This window comes from Miniopterus natalensis, chromosome 12 (genome assembly GCF_054644295.1).
Source record: "Miniopterus natalensis isolate mMinNat1 chromosome 12, mMinNat1.hap1, whole genome shotgun sequence".
In the NCBI taxonomy this organism is placed as follows: domain Eukaryota; kingdom Metazoa; phylum Chordata; class Mammalia; order Chiroptera; family Miniopteridae; genus Miniopterus; species Miniopterus natalensis.
This window is the reverse complement of record NC_142092.1, coordinates 14,283,115-14,304,004: the sequence shown is the minus strand read 5'-3', so window position 1 is coordinate 14,304,004 and position 20,890 is coordinate 14,283,115. Positions and strand designations below refer to the sequence as shown.

The window sequence follows — 20,890 nt, the reverse complement described above, 5'->3', positions numbered from 1 at the left end:
CAGTTGGCGTCTGTAACTATACATCACAAGGCAGAACTTCTCCAGGGGCTAAAGGACTCATGAAGTAAAGGATGTATGCTTTACTCTTTGGATCTTGGGTCAAATACATTTTTCTGTCACCTATCTGTAAAATAGGGGTAAGCTGAAACACTGTGAAAATTTATTATTGGTAAATGCTATATAAAAATTAAGCAGTGATTCATACCTTGTTTTAATTCCAAACCTTCAGGTTGCTTGTTCTCTTTCACGGATGAAGAAGAATCTATACAGATGTCTTGTCTGAGGAATAAAAGTAAATAAAAACAATTTTTAAAACTATATTCAATCAAATCATATTTACAGCTCCATATCCAAGAACTAAGTTAGACACTTGGGAAGACACACTGAATTCTTCTAGGCCCCAGGGTACCATTTAGTACACTCCGGTAACTCAGAAACACGTACACAAGGGTTAGAAACAGCGGCTCTAAAATACCACCAATTTAGGCAGTACACTTCTTTGTAAAATCAAGAGACAAACCTGAAAGGAACATGGAGATCTTTTTTTTCTCCCTTCTAATACCCTGCACATTAGCTAATGGCAGAAATGAGTCACAGATGAATCCAATAATTTTTCAAGTTCAACTGCTAAATTTAATGGGCACTTTGGAATTCAAATTATTTTATATTCAGCTAACTTCGTATCTCAAATGCTTTGATGTCTACAGTACATGGGAAATACATATTTTATATGTAATATTCATATATAATCAAAGTAAATAGATTAAATGTAAGATCATGCCCTAAAAAAAGTCTTGATTCACCATGTTCTGCAACAGCTGCAAACTAAACTAATGCTCTTTCTTAGAGGGCATTATACCATCTTACTACTGATACTACAAGTAGTTTTCAGCAAAAGTCACATTAATTTCAAATACTCAAAATGACTATTTTCTTTAAAATAATTATCCATTATTTCCTGAAAATCTTTATATATACCCTGAAACTAACATACTAAAAGTATTTAGGAAAGTTTCCTACTCACAAAACTATTTCTATCCACTTAACAGCAAAAAATTCCTTAAATAACCAAAAGATAAAGACATAACCATTTCTTTGAGAATTTTCAATATTCTTTCCAGTCAACATAATTGGAAGTTCCATGTTTGTTCCATATAACACTCTAATAAATACAAGCACAAACCCAAACAGAGACTACAAAATAATTTGGATTTGGCATTAATTATACCAAAGAGATTTATAGCTGAGATAGCTCTGTTTTGTGCATTTCTTCCTGTCTAATGTCACCTACTTGCTTTTATTCTTTCACCGGAATGAGGACTGGCAGATCCTAAGGGGGATATCAGTAATGCTCCTTGGCAACCTAGGGCAGAGTGAATGCCATATACAACATCAAGAGCTTTCCAAGGAATACAGCTAAAATGTGCTACTTCAAGCCTTATAGTCAAATCAGATTTTCCCTACTGGAAACATTAATCTAAGTGTCCTCCTTTAAGTGAAAATGTGTGTTTGCTCTTACGCGTCCTTGATGGACACTGAATTCTTCTAAACATAAACAACCGAATTTACAAAAAGTGATTTGCACAAATATATAATGTAACATCACCATTAAAAAAGGACTATGAGCATATGAGCACATGAAATACACTAGGAAGGACACGTCCCCCAAGCAACATTCTAGCTGAGAATGTACAACCTGTACCATGGGGAACCATCAAACCCCAAATGGAAATGAGTAATGTTCTGATGAAAGGGGGAGGAGTGGTTAAATACCCGCATTCTAAAGAGACAAGGAGAGGCTGTGGAAACACTCCTGGATAAAGAGGCTAAGGAGCCACGATGTTTAAATGTTATGTTTGACCTGAGACCACTGAACTGGAGGGAGAAAAACACTGCAGGTGACAAACTGAAATGCCACTGGCAGACTGGGTAGAAGTATTTACCAATGTTAAGTTATTAAAGTTGAATTTACTGAAGTTACACTGTATTGTAGTTATATAAAAGAGATTATCACTATCCTTAGGAAAAGCACATTGCAGTATTTAGGGGTACAGTGTCATGATGTTAGTAACTTAGCCTCAAATATTTCAGGAAAACACACACGTATATAAAGAGAGGGTGTGCAAATGGGATAAAATGTTAATGATAGGTAAATCCAGGTAAAGGGTATATGGATGTTTCTTGTGCTATTATTCTTGTGAAATCTTAATAAAACTGAAATTATTTCCAAACAAAACATTTTAATAATGCAGCAAAATGCATTATTTTATGCATTATTTTATTTTCTCTGTGAAAGCCCCTTGGATTCCCTTCAAATAAAACTAGATCCCTCTATAAAAACTATCTGCTTTCACAAACAATTTGTTTTAGTGCCTAAAGTGAACGTTTATAATGTTCTGTTTTATCTTAAGGCTGTTGAAGAAACTCAAGAAAATTTCAGACAGTAGGTATAGTACACCACCTTGTGTCTAAAAAGTGAACAGATAATGATTGTACATCAGTAATATCTGAAGTTGAAAAAATTTCAGAAAATAGTTTAGAATTATAAAATCTAGTTAATTTTTCCAAGATGCAGACTTTGAAACTAAAATTATCATATACTACATTCAGAGTTCTCTAAAACAATTTAAAGATCTTCATCAAAGAGCATGAAAGGCAAGATATATACAAAAAAGAAAATGTCTTAAAGTGTAAGAAAACTACATGTACATATTAAGTCTTTTCTGTAGTCCTATGAAAATTTTTTAAAAATCTACCTCCAGCCCGGCCGGGCGTGGCTCAGTGGTTGAGCGTCGACCTGGGATCCAGGCGATTAGGGTTTGACCCCCGGTCAGGGCACATGCCCGGGTTGCGGGCTCGATCAATGACTCTCTCATCATTGATGTTTCTGTCTCTCTCTCTCCCTCTCCCTTCCTCTCTCTGAAATCAATAAAGATATATTTAAAAAAAAAAAAAAATCTACCTCCAGATGATAAGAAAAACTAGGTGTCAGAGTTAGGAAAACAAACAAACAAACAAAATATATATATAAATGGTATTTAGATATTTCTATTAAATAGTTTAAAACTATATAAGAATTTTATAACAACTGGAGAGAGAGAGAGAGAAAGGGGGGAAGGAGGGAACACTGCTAAATCTGGTTTGGGTTAAGAATCTTGCAATGATTCTTTTAGTACTTCTTTCCATTAAGAAAAAAAAAAAAATCAACCTCCTTTTTTATTTTTCTAATGCCCTTCTCCCATCTGCAATGCACCTTCTTAAAGCAACTTAATTTACCATCTTGGCTTTGAATTATAAGAGAGTCATACCCATCTCTGAGACTTAAGTGCTTAAACGAGTATCTGCTCAAATTTCTTTCTTTCACCCCAAATACAGTTCCACTCTCGATCCTTTCTATGACTCAATGAATTTGTTTTTAAAATCAGAATAATTTAGCATGGAGACCTGCAGAACTTAAGAACAACCACACGTGTGAATTATTAAAGGTTTAAAATATATTTCTAAACAGAAAAAGAAAGTCAATTTCTTGTCCAAATGAAAAATACTGGGAGGAGACCTCAGCAGAAGATAAAGAAACAGGACCAAATCAGCCAGGTCCTTCCCATTTTAGCAAGTCAGCTGGCAAAGGGTCGGGGAAACTGGCATAACCAAAGGTATGACCCAATAATTAACTTCCAGGTATTTATGCTACATATAATCACAGAAGAACAAGATTACTTATATACAGAGATATTCATACGACTTTTAGTAACAAAAGATAGTAAACAACTTCAATGTCTCCTGATAAGCCGTTTATGTTCTGCTATATCCAACAATGGAATAGGTGGCATTCAGGTATATAGGAAGCCTTATAGGTACCAGGTAGAACAAAATCCAAGACAAGACACAGTGCTATACGGAACAGAGTTAAACGGATAAAGGTAGGGAGCAGTCTGCACAGAACACTACCACTTGTGGAAAAGAAACACACATCCACGCGTATTTGTAAATGTATGGAACAGCTCTGGGAGGGTGCAGGGACGCCGGTTCACTGTGGCTGCCTATCCGGGAGGAGGAACAGGGAAGAGAGAAACTTGTTCTACTATATATTTTAAAAATGTTGTACTGTGTTTATGCATTTACCATTCAAATAAGTTAGCTGTTAATAACAGGCACTAGATAAATGCCAATGCGGAAAAATGTCCTTATTTCCTGGAAATTCTAAATAAATATTTAGACTCAAAATATCTACAACTCACCTTACAATACTTCAAGAAAACAAGAGAAGCAGATATGAAAAACTGTAGTAACTGTGCCAGGGTTTCATTTCACTAGTCTACTTTTCTATACACTTGACACTTTCATAACAAAAAGAAAAATACAGCTAAATCCCTATTATCTTAGATAAGTAATGTCATTTACCCGAAAATTTTTTTTTATTAACTAAGTAAAACACTTAAAAATTACACATACAGGTTAAGCATTCCAGGTTAACACAGAACAGAAGTGTACCTTCATTTATCAATCTTCTAAGTCCACAGCCTTTCCTTTAATATCAATCCATGGAAAAGAGTTCAGTCTCAACCTACTCACATAAATCATTTCTAGTTTTGGCTTATTTAAATTCCAAAAATATGAGCTCAAAAAGTAACCCTTTATATTTTATACAATGTCCCCCCCCCCCCCCCCCCCGTTTTATTATTGTTGTCCCACAGCTATGACAACTTTTTAGCAACTCCTCCTGGAGTTTTTTCAGAGCACTCAACTTAACTACTCTTTTCATATCGATACTTCATCCGTTTATACATTTACCTAAATTAGGCAACTAAGATAACTGAACTGGAAACAAACACGAGTGACTTGGTAAGCAAACAGTTCAAACAGTGGGAGAAGTACACAGGAGTATTAGAGAACAGTCATTAACAAGTTTAGTGCACTGTGAACATTTTTCAAATGAAATAAAGCAATTAATACAATGAACCAGGTTAGTGATTAAGAAGAATTTAAAATTTTAAAACAGTGATGAAGGAATAGCAGAAAAAAAGGAAAATACCAGCTAACATCTAACCCAGTGCTTGAACAGCAGGGTGAAGCAGTAAACTGACAGAAAAATGACAACAGAGTTTCAAAATTAGGTTTCTGTAATATAAAGAATACAAACTGTGTGTGTGTGTGTGTGTGTGTACAGTTAAAAACAATGCTTCCTAAGTCCCTCTAAGTTCCCCCACAGGGAACACAGTTGCAGTTCATATGAAGATCCCGTCTAAAACTTGAGAAGGTCCCTCCCTCCCATTCTAAGGAATGTTCTGGAGATTCTGAAGAGGTGCCTGTCTAACGTTTAAAGTCACTAGGTCAAGATCTGCTTGAACGTTATCGATTTGGGAGAAGCTGGGATGATGGAATGAGAAGGGACATAGTGGGTGATAGGTATGCAAGGGTTCATTGTACAATGAGAATTTCCATAATAGAATTAAACTAACAAACAAATGATTACAAAACACCATGAATTCCAGAGTGGGTTATGAGTTGGGTGAATGACAGGTATTTTCTGAAGTGTATCATTCCCAGCAAGCCCAGGTCTTGGGTCTACCTGAGGCCTATTTTCGTATCCATTGATAAAAATGCTTACTTATGTACTATAGACTTATGCTACCCATTAATTCAATTTTCCAGAGCACAATACATTTTATTCAAATACTTTATTCCACTGAAGTTTAATAATAGCAGTTTGTGGAGGATCCTTTGATTCCAAAATTCAAGTTCTATTGACACTTACTGAGAGTTTAGCATTTGGCTGAATGCCATCGCCCCTCTGAAAGTTACTTACAGTTATATATTCAAGTAATTAATATATGTTACTTGTTGAAACCAATCAAATTCTTAGTACTCTAACCACAGCTGAGCCAAACCCCCTGGAACAGCTCTAATTCATCCAAGAGGACATGGACGCTTCATCCTTATTAAAACAAAAGGTGGTAAGCAGCCGTGTCATGACAGCTCAGTTGAGAACCAATGCAGCTGTTCATCACCGGCTTTTTAATAAACTAACAAACAGCATCAGAGCTCTACCATGTATCACTGCCAGGGTCAGCAATCGAATAGTGGTCATCAACCCAAATTCTAGTTGTTGCTCTCATTCAGACAACTGATCAAGCCAGAGGAGTAGCCCACTATTTTCAAGTATAAACATCTTAATACAAGAAAGAACTATGCTGTTCTTTCATTCTAACATCTCTAAAGTACATAAACTGACTATAAACTACAGTAAACAGAAGCTACTAATTTTAAAGGGTGGAATAATTTGTAGGCCATTTAAGAAATATAATTATTACAATGTATTTATCTAGTATATTGTAACTAATAACCAGCACACTGTTAAGTAGTAACTTGTTCTAAATGACATCAACTTGCTCTTTTCAACACCTTATATTTTAAGAATACTCCTGCATGCCATTTTAAACAAAAGTGCTGACATTTCAGACTTACAAAACAGGTAAGTAAATGGAGATTTAAAAATAATTCCTACCAAAAATAATCATTTACTTTACAAAACAATTCCTTGTGAATTTTACTTGCTATTTAAATATTCTAGTGAACATAAAATGGTTCAATTTGTATGTGTTATTTAAAATCTCTGAGACCTATTTAGGAATATCTTATTGTTTTTAAACTTAATCATCCAAAATTGGAATTGGATGATACCTATTTTAGAACATATTCATCCTCTAAGAAAGTAGCAGTGACTAGAAACAATAGTTGCAGGCCACTCACAGAGAACCTGCTTTGCAGTGTAACCTTATTTTGAGAACCGGATTTTTAAATTTCTTTATCTTCTGGAACTGTGATATTATCTCAACATTGCTTATTATCTGTTGGGAAATACAGCTTCATTTCTACTGACATCTCCCTCAATATCACTTACTAAAAGTGTATTAATTTAAAATTCATAAAAAGTTATTACAGCAATTCTAAAATATTGCTAAGATTTCCCTAAAGTGTTTGAATTTTTATTCTTTATACATAAAACCTCAATCCCTATTATCTTATTGCACTATTCAAGACTTAAATTTCATTATAAACATATTCCTTGGAGCATAATCACCTCGCATTATAGGCCAAGCTAATACCTGTTCTCATTTTTAGTGCTATTTTAGCTACAATAAAGCTTCTTTTCCAGCACATCTACAAATGGAGATAGCACCCTAATTCCAGGCCTCCGTATCACTTTACTTACTTAAAATTGTTATTTTTGTTAAGCAACTGTCGTAATCTGTAACATTTGCAAATCTTGTCACAATACCTAACAGTTTTAAAATACTACAAAGTCACAGATGTTAAAGATTTTAGCATATCTATACATTGTTTTATAAACTTACGCATTAGCTTACTGTAGGTGAACTAGAGTGACAATTCCATCCCTCACCATTTTTAAAATGAAAGTATTTAGAAACTATGGAAAATATATCTTCATAGTTCCTAAATCACATTCCTATAAAAACTATGTTAATACTCATTAATTTCAAGTTTCAAAGCAGCATACTGTCAAAAATTTCTTGTAACTACCATTTTCTTATTATTTTAAATAGTAAACAACTATTGCAACATAAAATAACAGTAAACAAATAATCTTTTAAAACAGCAGTAGAGATCAAAAAAGCCTGGGAAGGAAAAGATACATCTGAAATCTAACAGAGGATAAATATAACCAACATATATAAAGTTGGCAATGTGAGAATATAAAGCTGTAAAAATGAAATTTCTTTTTACTTATTCATAAACATTTGTGTGTACTTCTGTGCCTTAAAATCTTTAATGGTTTAGAAGAAAATTACTTTACATAGCCCTATTAAATACCATATAGATACACATACACATATGTATGTATACCTCATATTGCCAAGTTGTTAATTTATGGTATCTTAGACAATTTTATTAATGTTATGTCCTTTCTGGTAAAAACTATAATAAAGGGCATAGATTAGTGATTAAAATATACTAACATTTTCATGTATTTTTATTTTTATTTATTTTTTAAATATATCTTTATTGATTTTAGAGAGAGGAAAGGAGAGAGAGAGAGATAGAAACATCATTGATGAGAATCATTGATTGGCTGCAGCCTGCAACCCGGGCATGTGCCCTGACCGGGAATCGAACCCTGATCACCTAGATCCTAGGTCAACACTTTAACCACTGAGCCACACCCGGCCGGGCTCATGTATTTTTAATAACACTGATTGCTTTATCTAGACCTATTTGAAATTATTTTACTCATCAAAGCTGGGATACAAAGGTAAAGGTATGTGTTTTGATTGATAAATCGTTGACAAACTGAAATAGTTGGTTCCACGGCCCAACCTCTGGCTTTTATGTATTTTCTCTTCAGTGTCTCATTGTATAGACCTTTTTTACATTAAACATTCAGACAAATGAAGAACTATGTAGCAAACTGAAACATACATGCCACACAAAAAGAGTAGCTACACTGACCTCCAACTAACTTTTTGCTCTCCTAGGAAAAGTTGCCTGATCTGAATTTTCAAGCAACTCAGAAATCCAGATTTTGGTGTGCTGTCACTTGTTTTCAATTGTTGACAACCACCTGAAAAATTTTTACATATTTAGATCAAATGAAACATCCTGATGGCTCTAAGCAAACTATCAGTAACTTTGGCTTATTTCTAGGTTTTAATCAAGTACCTTACATTAGTTTTCTATTGCAGTATGACAAATTACCACAAGTTTGGTGGCTTAAAAGAAGTCTCAGGGCACTAGAATCAAGATGTAGGCAGTGCTGCGTTCCTCTGGAGGACGTGGAGGAGATTGCATATCCTGGTCTTTTTCAGCTCCTAGGAGGCCACCTGCATGCCTTAGCTTGTAATTCCTGTCCCACCTTGGAAGTACATCACTTCAACCTCTGCTTCCAGTGTCCCTTCTCTTTCTGCCTTTGTCCCTCTTACCTCCCTCTTGTAAGGATTCTTGTGATTATACTGGTCCCGCCTGGATAATCCAGGATAATCTTCCCATCTCAAGATCCTTGATTGAATCACATCAGCAAAGTCCCTTTTCCCACGTAAATTAACATATTCTTCCGTTCTGGAGATTAGGACATCTGTGGGAAGGTCAGTGTTCTACCTGCCATATAAGTGTTCTAGGTTTTGTTTGTTTTTTTGGGTTTTTTTGGTAGATTCTTGAGATTTTTTTTACATAGGTGATTATGTGCCATGGTCTGAATATTTGTGCCCCCTACAAAGTTTGTATGTTGCAATCCTGTACCTCAAAGGCAATGGTGTTAGTAGGCGGGTCTTCTGGAACTAAATAGGTCATGTGGCTGAAGTCCTGAATGGGACTAGGACATGAACAGTAGGAACCTGACTTCAACCCTCCCATCCATCTCATGATGGATCTAACGGATACTGAGGACCTAAATGAATTAATTGATATAGACCATACTCTGAAAACACAGATTATAACTCCTAACTCGTGTGGAATATTCATATAAATTGATAGGTTTGGTCATAAGACATCAGTTAAGTCTTCAATAAAAAAGTTCAGGAATCATCCTGGTTTTGGAGCAGTAAATGTACAAACACAGGATGGATAACCTCACTACCTATATATTTTAAAACTCACCAGCTTTTAGGTTAAAGGATAATTATAAAGTAAAAACTAACAATAACCAGTTTTATGGGATACAGCTAAAGTGGTACTCAGAGGAAAGTTTTAGGATTAAATATATATTACTAATCCACAAATAATTAAAATAAACTATCCATTTCAAAAAATTAGAAAAAATATAATAAGTTTTAAAAAACAAAAGCATACAGGTAATGTCATACTTAACTGGGAAAGGCTTAATCTTTTCTTTCTAAGCTAGAAATAAGCAAGAATATCTACGCTCACCGCTCTTGTGCAACAATGCACTGAAGTGCTAACAGGTCAATAAGGTAATAAAAAAAAAGAATGACATATAGATTAGAAAGTGTCAAAACCAAAATTAGACCAAATAAATTTGAAGATCTGCTTTATTAAGTGATTCACAAATCAGACAGAATCCCATTTAGCAAGTAGAAGGGGGCTCCAAGGGGCTGTACAAAAGGGAAGGTTTTTATAGGATCCTGCAGGGGCAAGGGCAAGGGAGCTATTAGCAAAAGAAAAGAAAGGATTATTTGTAGGCCAGGAGAAAAACGACAAGGGTTTTGTCACGCAGTCTGCACCTTCTTCCTTTTGGTGGTGGTGGTGAGATGGTGATGGTAACTGACAGGGCCCACAGGACAGGTTACCTAACCAGTGCTAGACCAGAAAACTCTGGACTGATTGATGATTACATTTCTGGTGAAGATAGAATCCAGAAGTAAATCTAGGTGTGGTATCAGGGCTTTAGCAGAAGTGATGCCAAACTGGGGCTGTGGTTTTCTTTTTTAAGAAAAGGAAAGAAGAAAACTGTCCCTATGTGCAGAACTCATAGTATCTTAGTCCACTGGGGAGTAAGAGTGGGTAGCATACGAACAACAGAAACTTACGGCTTAGTTCTGAAGGATGGAAGAGTGAAAGCAGGGGACAGTGTGGTGAGGTGAAGGCCCTCTTCCAGGCTGTAGGCTTCTTGTGTCCTCACGTGGTGGAAGGGACTCGGAGATTGGTGGGGTTTCTTTTACGAGAGCACTAGCCCCAATTTTCACATCTCTATTCACAGGTAAGGTGGCCTATAATCCCCCACACACCTTTGGGCACTGTTTATGAGATTCTGGATATTAAAGGCACGCAGAAATCAGAGAAGTAAACTGAAGACCTTTTCATACTGTCCTAGGGCCTGGACTAATTTAAATAACAGGTATAATCTGTTTGAAAATAATAACAAGTGGCATTTACTGACTGCTTTATTAACTGTAAACACATCACATGTATTGACTCAAGTAAGTAATAATTCAGTTGTGAATCCACCTTGTCATGCTGCTTTCTCAGCTGCAGATCTTTACCTAACTTTCAAATTTCTTCTTTGTTAATCTCTTCAAGTTGTCCACTTTGTGAGGGGTCAATTTAGTTAATTTGTATTTTGACAGAAAACCATCTATATGCTGGTTTCAAGTTTGGTCATACGATGCTCCATGTGGATTCTCATTATGCTTTTAAACTCACACGTCTCCTTCTTCCTGATCTTAATTAAATTGCTCTCCACTTACTTCCTTAACTCAGCGATCTTCAACCTTTTTCACCTCATGGAGCACATACACTAATTACTAAAATTCTGCAGCGCATCGGTTGAAAATTGCTGCCGTAACTAGGTCCAAGAGGAGTTTAACTATGTTCTGGTCTTCACAAAGACCAAGTTTATGGATTTATTTACCCTTTTTATTTCTGTTTTCTATTTCTTTAATTTTAATGTTTACCTTTGCTTTTCATTTTCCCAACTTTCTTTTGATTTATTATTTTTCTAATTCCTTTAAGATGTGAAATACGTCCCTGGACTAGTCACAAAGTGTTTATCTCTTATATCTAAATCTTTCCTTTAAAGTCAGCTTTGTGATAATAACAAGTCAAATGGAACACATGAACTCTAAGTGGATCCTGGATCAGAATCAACCAGTTAATTAATTAAAAGAAGCAAATATACCATAAAATATTTTTTTAGTAATTGGGGAACTTTTATATGGCAATATATTCCATGTCATTATTTGAATTTCTGTTCACTTTCTTATGAGTGATGATGGCATTGTGGCTACATAGGAGGCTGTCCTTATTTTTAGGAAGTGCATACTGAATTGTTTAAGCATGAAATGTTATGACATCTACATCATATATATATATGTGTGTATATATATATATATATACATATATACATATACATATATATATATATATCTTTATTGATTTCATAGAGAGGAAGGGAGAGATAGAAACGTCAATGATGAGAGAGTCACAGATCGGCTGCCTCCTGCACGCCCCCTGCTGGGGATCGAGCCTGCAACTCGGGCATGTGCCAGGACTGGGAATCTAACCCCAATTGCCTGGATCCTAGGTCAACTCTCAACCGCTGAGCCACGCCCAGCCAGGCTACAACCTATATATTTTTTTTAATTTTGTTTTTGTTAATCTTCGCCTGAGGATACTTTTTCCATTCATTTTTCAATGAGAGCAGAAGAGAGGGAATGGGGGAAGAGAGAGAGAGAGAGAATCATCGATGTTAGAGACACAAACAGACTGGTTGCTTCCCACATGAGCCCCCAACCGGGGACTGAGAGTGAACCTGCAACCAAGGTACATGCACCTGACTGGGAATGGAGCCGTGCGCGACCCTTAGATGGGCAGGCTGACAGTCCAACCAATGAGCCACACCGGCCAGGGCTCTACAACTTATTTTTAAATGGTTTATGGGATGAACTGCATTTCCCTCCACTGCAAAATTCATATGTTGAAGCTCTAACCTTAATACTTCAGAAGGTGACTATTTTGGAGAGACACACTTACAGAGGTAATTAAACTAAAATGAAACATTATGGTGGGACCTAGTCCAATCTGACTGGTGTCCTTATAAGGGATTGGGACGCAGGGGGAGATACTAGGGACGCACATACATAGAGCAAACATGTGAAGAGGCAGTAAGAAGATGGCTATCTACAAGCCAAGGAGAAAGGCCTTAGAAGAAAGGAACTGTGCCACTACCTTGATCTTGAACTTCCAGCCTCTAAAACTGTGAGAAAGTAAATTTCTGTTGTTTAAGCCCCCAGTCTCTAGTATTTTGCTATAGTAGCCCTAGGAAACTAATACAAATGGCTCTGAGGGGGGAAAGGAAAAATATAAAGAGAAAGCAAAAATGGAAAATGTTAACACTGCTCAATCTAGCTGGAGGGTCTATGGATGTTCATTATATCAGCCTTTTAACTTTCATGTAAGTTTGAAGTTTTTCCAAATGAAGAAGTCTGGGTGGGAAATTTCACCAGGAAATGTGTGTGTGTGTGTGTCTGCGTGGGTGTGTGTAAAATTAGTTTGGTAGGGCTGCCACGGACCGTCTGGCTTAAACAACAGAAATTTATTTCTTACAGTTCTGGAGGCCAGAAGTTGTAGGATGAAATGAAATTGTCCTTTTTGGTTGATACTTGCCCTATTGCATTCTATTAGAGATAAAAAAGTAATCAAGATTTCAGGTTAACTGTGTACTACTTATTTATGCCACTGCCTCTAGTAATCTCTTCTTATTTGTGCTACTACCTCTGCAAAGAGAGATACAAGTCAGTCTTTGGCATTTACCAAAAATTAACTGCTTTAGTCAAAAATCATCAACAGATGCTAAAGTTAGTATTGACAGAGAAGAATCATCTAGGAAAAAAAAATTAGCATGTTGTTTCTTGATTAGTGATCATCCCAAAACTTTAGGGATTATATATAATAATAATCAAATTATCCGAACCTACAGAAGACAAACCACCTTGTCATCATACCTGTGAAATGGGGCTATTATCACCTAGCATTATACGCATGGAGAGGAATTCAGGGAAATAGTGTTCTATGCTACTAACACAATGCCTGGTAGAGTAAGAGTAGGTACTTAGCAAACAGTGGGTACCACTAGTATTATATTCAAATTCCAAGTGAGAGATGCGACTCTGCTTCAAGCTGATATTGCTGCTGTCCTATGTTCTGAGTAGCAGTTTAAGAAAATCACCTAGCCCGGCCGGGCGTGGCTCAGCGGTTGAGCGTCGACCTAGGATCCAGGCGATCGGGGTTCTATTTCTGGTCAGGCACATGCCCGGGTTGCGGGCTCGATCAATGACTCTCTCATCATTGATGTTTCTATCTATCTCTCCCTCTCCTTTCCTCTCTGAAATCAATAAAGATATATTTAAAAAAAAAAAAAGAAAATCACCTAATCCTGAGAGCAATAAACTACATCCTTATATATACACCAAAAGAACCTATCATTGCAAGTTAAGTAAATCAATCTTTCTACACTGGTGAATTACTTTATACAAATACACAGAAAAATCATCCTTCTTCAGGTAAGAAACCACCAAAGGAATAACAAAATCATTTTGAAATGAAGATGAAAAATTTTTAACTTACTGACTGACTAAATCAGATCCCTTCTTAGGGCCATCATCTGCCTCCTCTTCCATATCAGAGTCTGCACCATTGTCACCTTATAAATGAAACAAACTATTGAAAGCATGCTCATAAAATGTCACAACCATTTAATTTTCATCCTTACATAAAAAGTGTCACCTTTAAACATGATGCAGATGAAAGAACTTTAAAGTTTATAGGAAACTAAGAGTAATGAGAATACAGAGCAGAAAATAAAATTATTTTAGAAGAAGTCTTTGCTTTCTCAAAAATTCATTTTATAGCATTTTGGTTAACATTTTTTACTTCATTTTATTACTGTGTACAAACGTATGCTCTTACCTATACTCTTGAGATGGAAAAACCATACATACATCAAAAAATATCTACACTTAAATGTTATTCTGACATGGAAACTATATTTCTCTGTACAAACAGAAGTAAAAATACTGTTCAGTGATTACCCAATAATGAAATTAAAGTAATATTCAAGGAAGAAAAAGAATACCTCAGGGTTTATTCTGAATATAGTATTAACTAAAAAGTTATCAGAATGTAGAAATATGTATTCTTACCCTCAAGAATCTTCAAGATTTTTTTTTCAGACAGGAGCTCTAACTGTTCTTGGCATAGTTTTTTAATTTCTTCTATTGAACAGTTCTAAAGAAAATGACATTTTTAAGAATGCATTTATGTAATATAATGCCAATGTAAACTAGAAAAGAGCTATCACAAAAAAAGCCCAGGTAGCAAAATCTCACAAATTTAAAGCCACATAAATCCTTTCATGGGATGAAATCTGTAAACCTGCCAGTTAACATGTGAACATTATAATTTATAAGATTTGATGAGAATTCACAGTCATGTTTATCATTAAAGAACAAACTAAAGAGTAAGTCGGGAGCCCAGATATTCTCAACAGCATCCTATTTCTGTTAGGTAATTCCTCTAAAGGTTTAAATATTCAAATCCTGGATCAATGTATCTTAGATATATGATTTTGGGCCCAATTTGTCCAACCCCTATTTCCATAACTCCATTAGAATAACATGTATTTCCCTGAATAATTTTCAGAAATAAAAACAAGAAAGCATTGGTAAATGTAATGAAATATGAGCCACTACCAAATATCGTTGTATATTGTTACACAGCAGTATATTATTTCTTAAAGCACCAGAACGAATCATCACACCTCTAATTTAATTACTAACATTGCCTGCATTTAATAGAATGACTTCCAGAAGGTCAATAAATTCCTTACCTAAATACAGTCAATTCCATTTTTTTTCTTGGCAAATTTTTACATATACAAAGCCATTTATGGCTCTCCAAAATCCATTTTTTATATGTTTTCAAGTAGTTTATATCTAATTATAATTTGCATTAAGTAAACTGATTGCTACAAAAAAGGTTTTTGTATATTTCTTTCTATGTGCATAGTCTGATAATGTATGTAATGAAGTACCTTTAACACATCAGGAAGCATCTTCTGTAATTTCTTCTCTCCTATGATACAGAAACACTGTTGAAGCATTTCTTTTTTGTCTGATATGTAGAAACTAACTGGTTTTAATGACACAGTCAGGTCCAGACCACCTTCTTCAAGGTCACTGTGCTCTGCCAGGAATAATTCTTTTTCCAAAGTTGGTAAAAGATATTTCGTTTCCTAAAATTAAAGGAGATAAAGAACCATTGACTAATACTACTTAAAGTGTATGGAATATGTATATAATGCCATACATTTTCATTTAACAAATTCTTCTTCATGAAATATTTCCAAATTCTTGGTTTACATAGATTATCTAAAACCACAGAAAAGAATATTTAATTGCTCAGTATTATCTGAACTTACTGTCCACACCACAATTAACTCAAATTTACATTGTGAAAAGATAATACCTTAGGACATACAAAATATACTCACTATTGAACAACTTCCTAACAATTTTAGTCTTTTAAAGAATTAGAATATTCCTCTAGCTGGTCATTCACCCAAAAGTTTTATGTATGTCTTGTCATTCTTCTTTTTTTTTTTTTTAAATTCATATAAAAATGGGATAGCAGCAAAAATATTACAAATCACAAATATTACACAATAACGTATTAATGATTACCTGGAACTATTATCACTTTTAAAACTGTTATATAATTTAGTCATAGTCAAAGCAGCCAAGTAATTTAAGACATTTATGCCAATTTTACCACCTGGCTCCCAAATCTATTCAGTCTCTCCAAATCTATTGTCATAATCCTGGTCCAAGGTACCATTATCTTTTGCCCAGATTACTTTAATAGCCACTTAAGTGTACTTGCTGCATCTAATCTGAGGTCTCTCCAATCTGTTTTGAATAATGTGACCAGAATGGATTTTATAAAATGTACATAATACTAATCTTTCCTATTTATAACCTTTGAATGACTTCCTACTGCTTTTAGGGTAATATGGCCTATCTGGCCCTTCATGGTCATTCTTTGCGTTTCAAATACAATGACCTTCTTTGAATTACTCGAATATAACCTGTTCTCCCTTCAACTCATACAGGCAGGACTTTTGTATATACTGTTCTTCTGCCTAGAACAGTCTCTCCCCACACCCCATTTCCCATACCACCCACGCTATCTTCCCAAGATTAACAAATTCAGGTACCAATTCAAATGTCGTTTTTTCTGGAAATCCAAACTATACAGCTGAGGTAGATTTCTTTGTTATATTTTCTAATGAAATTGTTTAAAAAGCGGGTTTTTAAAAAGCCAATTTTAAAGGGTACTATAATTAGGCTGATAAAGTATAAGGAGGTCAACTCTCGTTCTAATGGCTCGCAAAGTAATTCCAATGTTAGTAAGAATGTAGAGAAACCAGAAGCCTCAAGCACTGTTAGGAATATAAAATGATGCAGCCACTTTGTAAAACAGTTTGACAGTTTCATTCCTAGATATATATCCAAGATAAATGTAACCATATGTTTGAACAAAAATGTGTACACAAATGTCCACAGCAGCATTATTCATAATAGCCAAAAGGTGGAAGCAATCCAAATGTCCATCAAGTGACAAATGAAAAAACCAAACATGGTATTATTCAGCCATAAAAAGGAAATACTGATATGAACAAAGTTCACAAAACATGCATGAACTTAGAAAAAACATGCTAAGTGAAAGCAGCCAGTCACAAAAGACCACATACTACATGATTCTATTCATTATAGTATGTCCAGAAGAGGGAAATCAATAAATCTATAGAAATAGGAAGCAGACTAGTGGTTGCCTAGGGAGGCAATAAGGAGAGGGTGCATCTTAGAAATACCTAAAAAGTACATAGGGGGGTTTTTTTTGGGGGGGGGAGGGTGAAAAAAAAATTTCAGATTAACTGTAGTGACTCACAACTCTGTGAATATGCTCAGAACAACAGAATTGTATACTTTAGGCAGGTGAATTATATGATATGTGAATATTTCTATAAAGCTGGTTACAAATAAATAAATAAATAGGAACTCCATACACAACAAATATAATGGCACTCTTTGAATTCTGAGATGTTATGTATATGCCTAATATGTAATTTCTTTTTTTCCTCACAAATACACTTCTCACTAGAAATAGAATTTAGTTCTGTATGCAAATATTTACAGCTTAGCATTATTGGTCTGAGCACCATGATACAGAGTACTAAAGATATGGAAACTATTTAAGAATGGTGATCTCCAAAACTGAATCTAGAACAGGTGGGAAAACTGAATAGTCAGATCTATAACTATCAGAGAATTTGGAAAAATTCTTTTTTTTTTAAGAGGAAAAACAAAAACAAAAATAAAAAATACCAGACCCAAACAGATGTATGCTGTATGGTTCAATGGTCAACTGAGGAAAAATCTTGGGGGGGAAAAAAGATATAAACTTTTCTAGAATACACCAATAAATAAATAAATAAATAAAAAGCAAAGATTCCCAACTCAATCCATGAGGCTACCAGAATTTTTATACCAAACCCAGAGACAATAAATACAAAAATAAAACCCACAGGATGCTTTATCTTAGTAACATAAACTGATTTAAAAGTACAAATAATGAATTCCAGCCAAGTACAACCAAACCAACAAGCCAAATAGGATCTATCTCAAGACTGCAAGGATAGTTCAATATGAGTTACTCATCAATAAAACTACATTATCTGATTACTGGAGAAAAACTATGAGGTCATCTCAACAGAATGCCATAAAAGCATCTGATAAAACTCTACAACCCTCAGACAACTAGGTTAGTGAAGAAAATGTCCTTAACCTGATCAATCGTATCTTTCAAAACCTACAACAAATATACTTATTGGCAGGACATTACAAATGTTCCCACTGAAAAGAGGACTGGGTTGAGAATGCCTGCTATCACTGCTTTTGTTGAACATTACACAAAAAGTATTAGATAACGCAAAAAACAAAACACCAAAAATGGGAAATACAGGAGCGGGAAAAGTAGGTTTACAGTCGTGAGTAGTGAAACAGAGTTTATTCTTGTATTATTTATTTGTATTACAACTGTAAACCTACTTTTGCCCACCCCTGAACAGTGCTGAAAAAGAGGAAACAAAACTCACTGTTAGAAATTTTTCTGAGTCAATTTTAAACCAATAGTGGGGCTAGATCCAAGAAAATACATAAAAATAACGGTCTTCTCTGCTTCCACAACTCCCAATTTAAAGATATAATATTAAAAAGTGCAGAATAGTTTTATAATCTTGGATTAGAAAAGACCTTTCTAAAAAACACACGATCCAAAAGTCACAGGAAATTAACATTAGTCTTGACCACAACGGAATCAAAAGCTTCGGTACACCATGGCCAAAGTTGTAGAAACACTTGCAATATACCTTACACAAAGCATTAGAATCAAGCCTTTATGAAGAGAGATTCGTAACTTATCAGTAAAAAGTTGAAAACAACCAAAGGAATGTCCAATTTATAAAGGAACCAAACGACAAAAAAGTATATATATCTAAATGCTAATCTCACGATCAATCAGGAAAATATAAGTTAAAACATATGCAACAATAATTTCACCCATTAAGCTAACAAAATTTTTAAAAATGGATGTAGTGCAAATTTGAAGAGATGGGTATTTTTATATACTGTTTGGTTCATAAACCAGCACAGCTGTTTTGGGAACCATTTGGTCAATTACGTGACCCAGCAATAAACACTGACCCAGCAATTGCACTTACGATGCTTGTACATGATACAGGTACAAGGGTGTTCACTTTACTATCATCTCTGCAACAGCAAAAAAACGGGGCACCTAACTAATTCATCAATGAAGATGCGTACAACGAAATATCCAGTCATGAAAAAGTCAGGTATTGCATATATAAAGGCTCCTCGTCCCAGCCATGCAGCCGTATTATCCAATTCACTGGGGGCAATGCCACGGCGAGTCTTACGTGTGGAAACTGAACACACACCTCTCGTAAGAACTAAGGGCGAGGCTATCAGACTATCACTGGGGGGGAAGCTTAAAGGGAGGCCGCCTCGCTTTTCCTTCTATTTCTGTGTTGTATACCTGTAAGTATGTATTTATGCACGTTTTATAATATACTATAAGCAAACGATTTTTTTTAAAAAACACGGTATCTTGGCAGGTCATGAAACATAAAGAACTTTTCTTTTATATAGTCAGACACTGGATACACATCTAGGCGTGACAGACTGTGGCTGCGGGTGAACTTCCCTAAGCTCTCTGACTCTGTGTTCTCATCTTGGAACGTGGAGTTCATCATAACTGCAAAAGGTGGAGATGTAGGGAGAAGTAAAGCGTGGTTTGCAAGGGCAGTAAAGGCCGGCTCCCTCCTCATATTTTTTAGGCAGACTGAGGAGACCACAGCAGTGGAGGGAGCCCGTTACCAGCAAACCCAGGAACCTGAAGCCTAAAGCAGGGGAGTGTGGGGTTCACTGGGACTAGGCACGTGCACCGCGAGCACGGGCGGAATCTGGGTTTCCAGCGCCACCAGCGGGCCCGGCGCCCCTCCCGGTCGCCGCCCGCATCCTTCGGAAACCGCGGCGGCGGGAGGGCAGCGGGGCGGGCGCGCACGCACCTGCGGCACCGAGCCCGAGACGCTGGAGGACGAGTCCGTGCTCCTCCGCTTCCGGCGCTCGCCGCGCTCCCCGCCGCTGCCCGCGCTCGCGACGCTGCCGGTGAGGCTGGCGTTCCCGCAGCAGGTGACGCTGCCGCAGCCGCTGGCGCTCCCGCAGCCGCTGGTGCTGCCGCTGCCGCTGCTGGCCAAGGTGGCCACCAGGTCCGGCGTCGCGAACGCCGCGGCCGCCTCCTGCCCGCTCCTTTTGCGCCGCTTTTCCCGGGAAGACTTCTTCCCCGTCATGATCCCCGCGCTGTGACCATCGGGATGCGGAGAAAGCCCGCCGTCTCGGGAGCGCCCGGACCCTCACGCCGGCGGCCGGCGGGCGCTCGCGTCGCACTTTGGCGTCACTTCCGGCCTCGGCGCGACGCCGCGGGGCGCTTCCGGGGGCGGTGCCGGAACTAAGCGCCGCCGCCCGCCGCGCAGGTGAGTGGGTCGGCGGCGGGTTGGCCAGGTGAGTACTGGGCGTTCTGTGCGTGTTTTAACCTCTGCAGCGGCCGGATGAGGGAAACTTACAGCAGCTCTTGGCCTTACTGATACTGCTTTTTAATCTTTGTCAGTGTACAAATGCACACCTAAAGGGGCAGCCTTTGATCTCCAGTTCCATCGCCCTTCCAATTTCTATGACACAGAATAGCATTGTAACAAGAATTCAGGGGAAATCTCTTTATCATCATCACCGGGACACATTTTAAAAACGTATTTCAGGGAGTTATACAAGAATTGGGTCTTCTG

The 20,890-nt window shown here is 36.6% G+C and overlaps 1 protein-coding gene across 1 annotated transcript in view; it reads right to left on the bottom strand.

Annotated features, from left to right (window-relative positions):
- Positions 1-20,475, bottom strand: part of CAAP1 (caspase activity and apoptosis inhibitor 1) — a 37,245-nt gene extending 16,770 nt beyond the window's left edge. The window contains exons 1-5 of the mRNA XM_087822635.1: positions 20,117-20,475; positions 15,503-15,703; positions 14,613-14,697; positions 14,038-14,113; positions 206-279 (exon numbers count right to left, since the gene is read on the bottom strand). Coding sequence (XP_087678761.1) covers positions 206-279; positions 14,038-14,113; positions 14,613-14,697; positions 15,503-15,703; positions 20,117-20,398 — 718 coding nt within the window. The 5' untranslated portion in view covers positions 20,399-20,475. The remainder of the gene's footprint in view (positions 1-205; positions 280-14,037; positions 14,114-14,612; positions 14,698-15,502; positions 15,704-20,116) is intronic.
- Between the last annotated feature and the right edge of the window lie 415 nt (positions 20,476-20,890).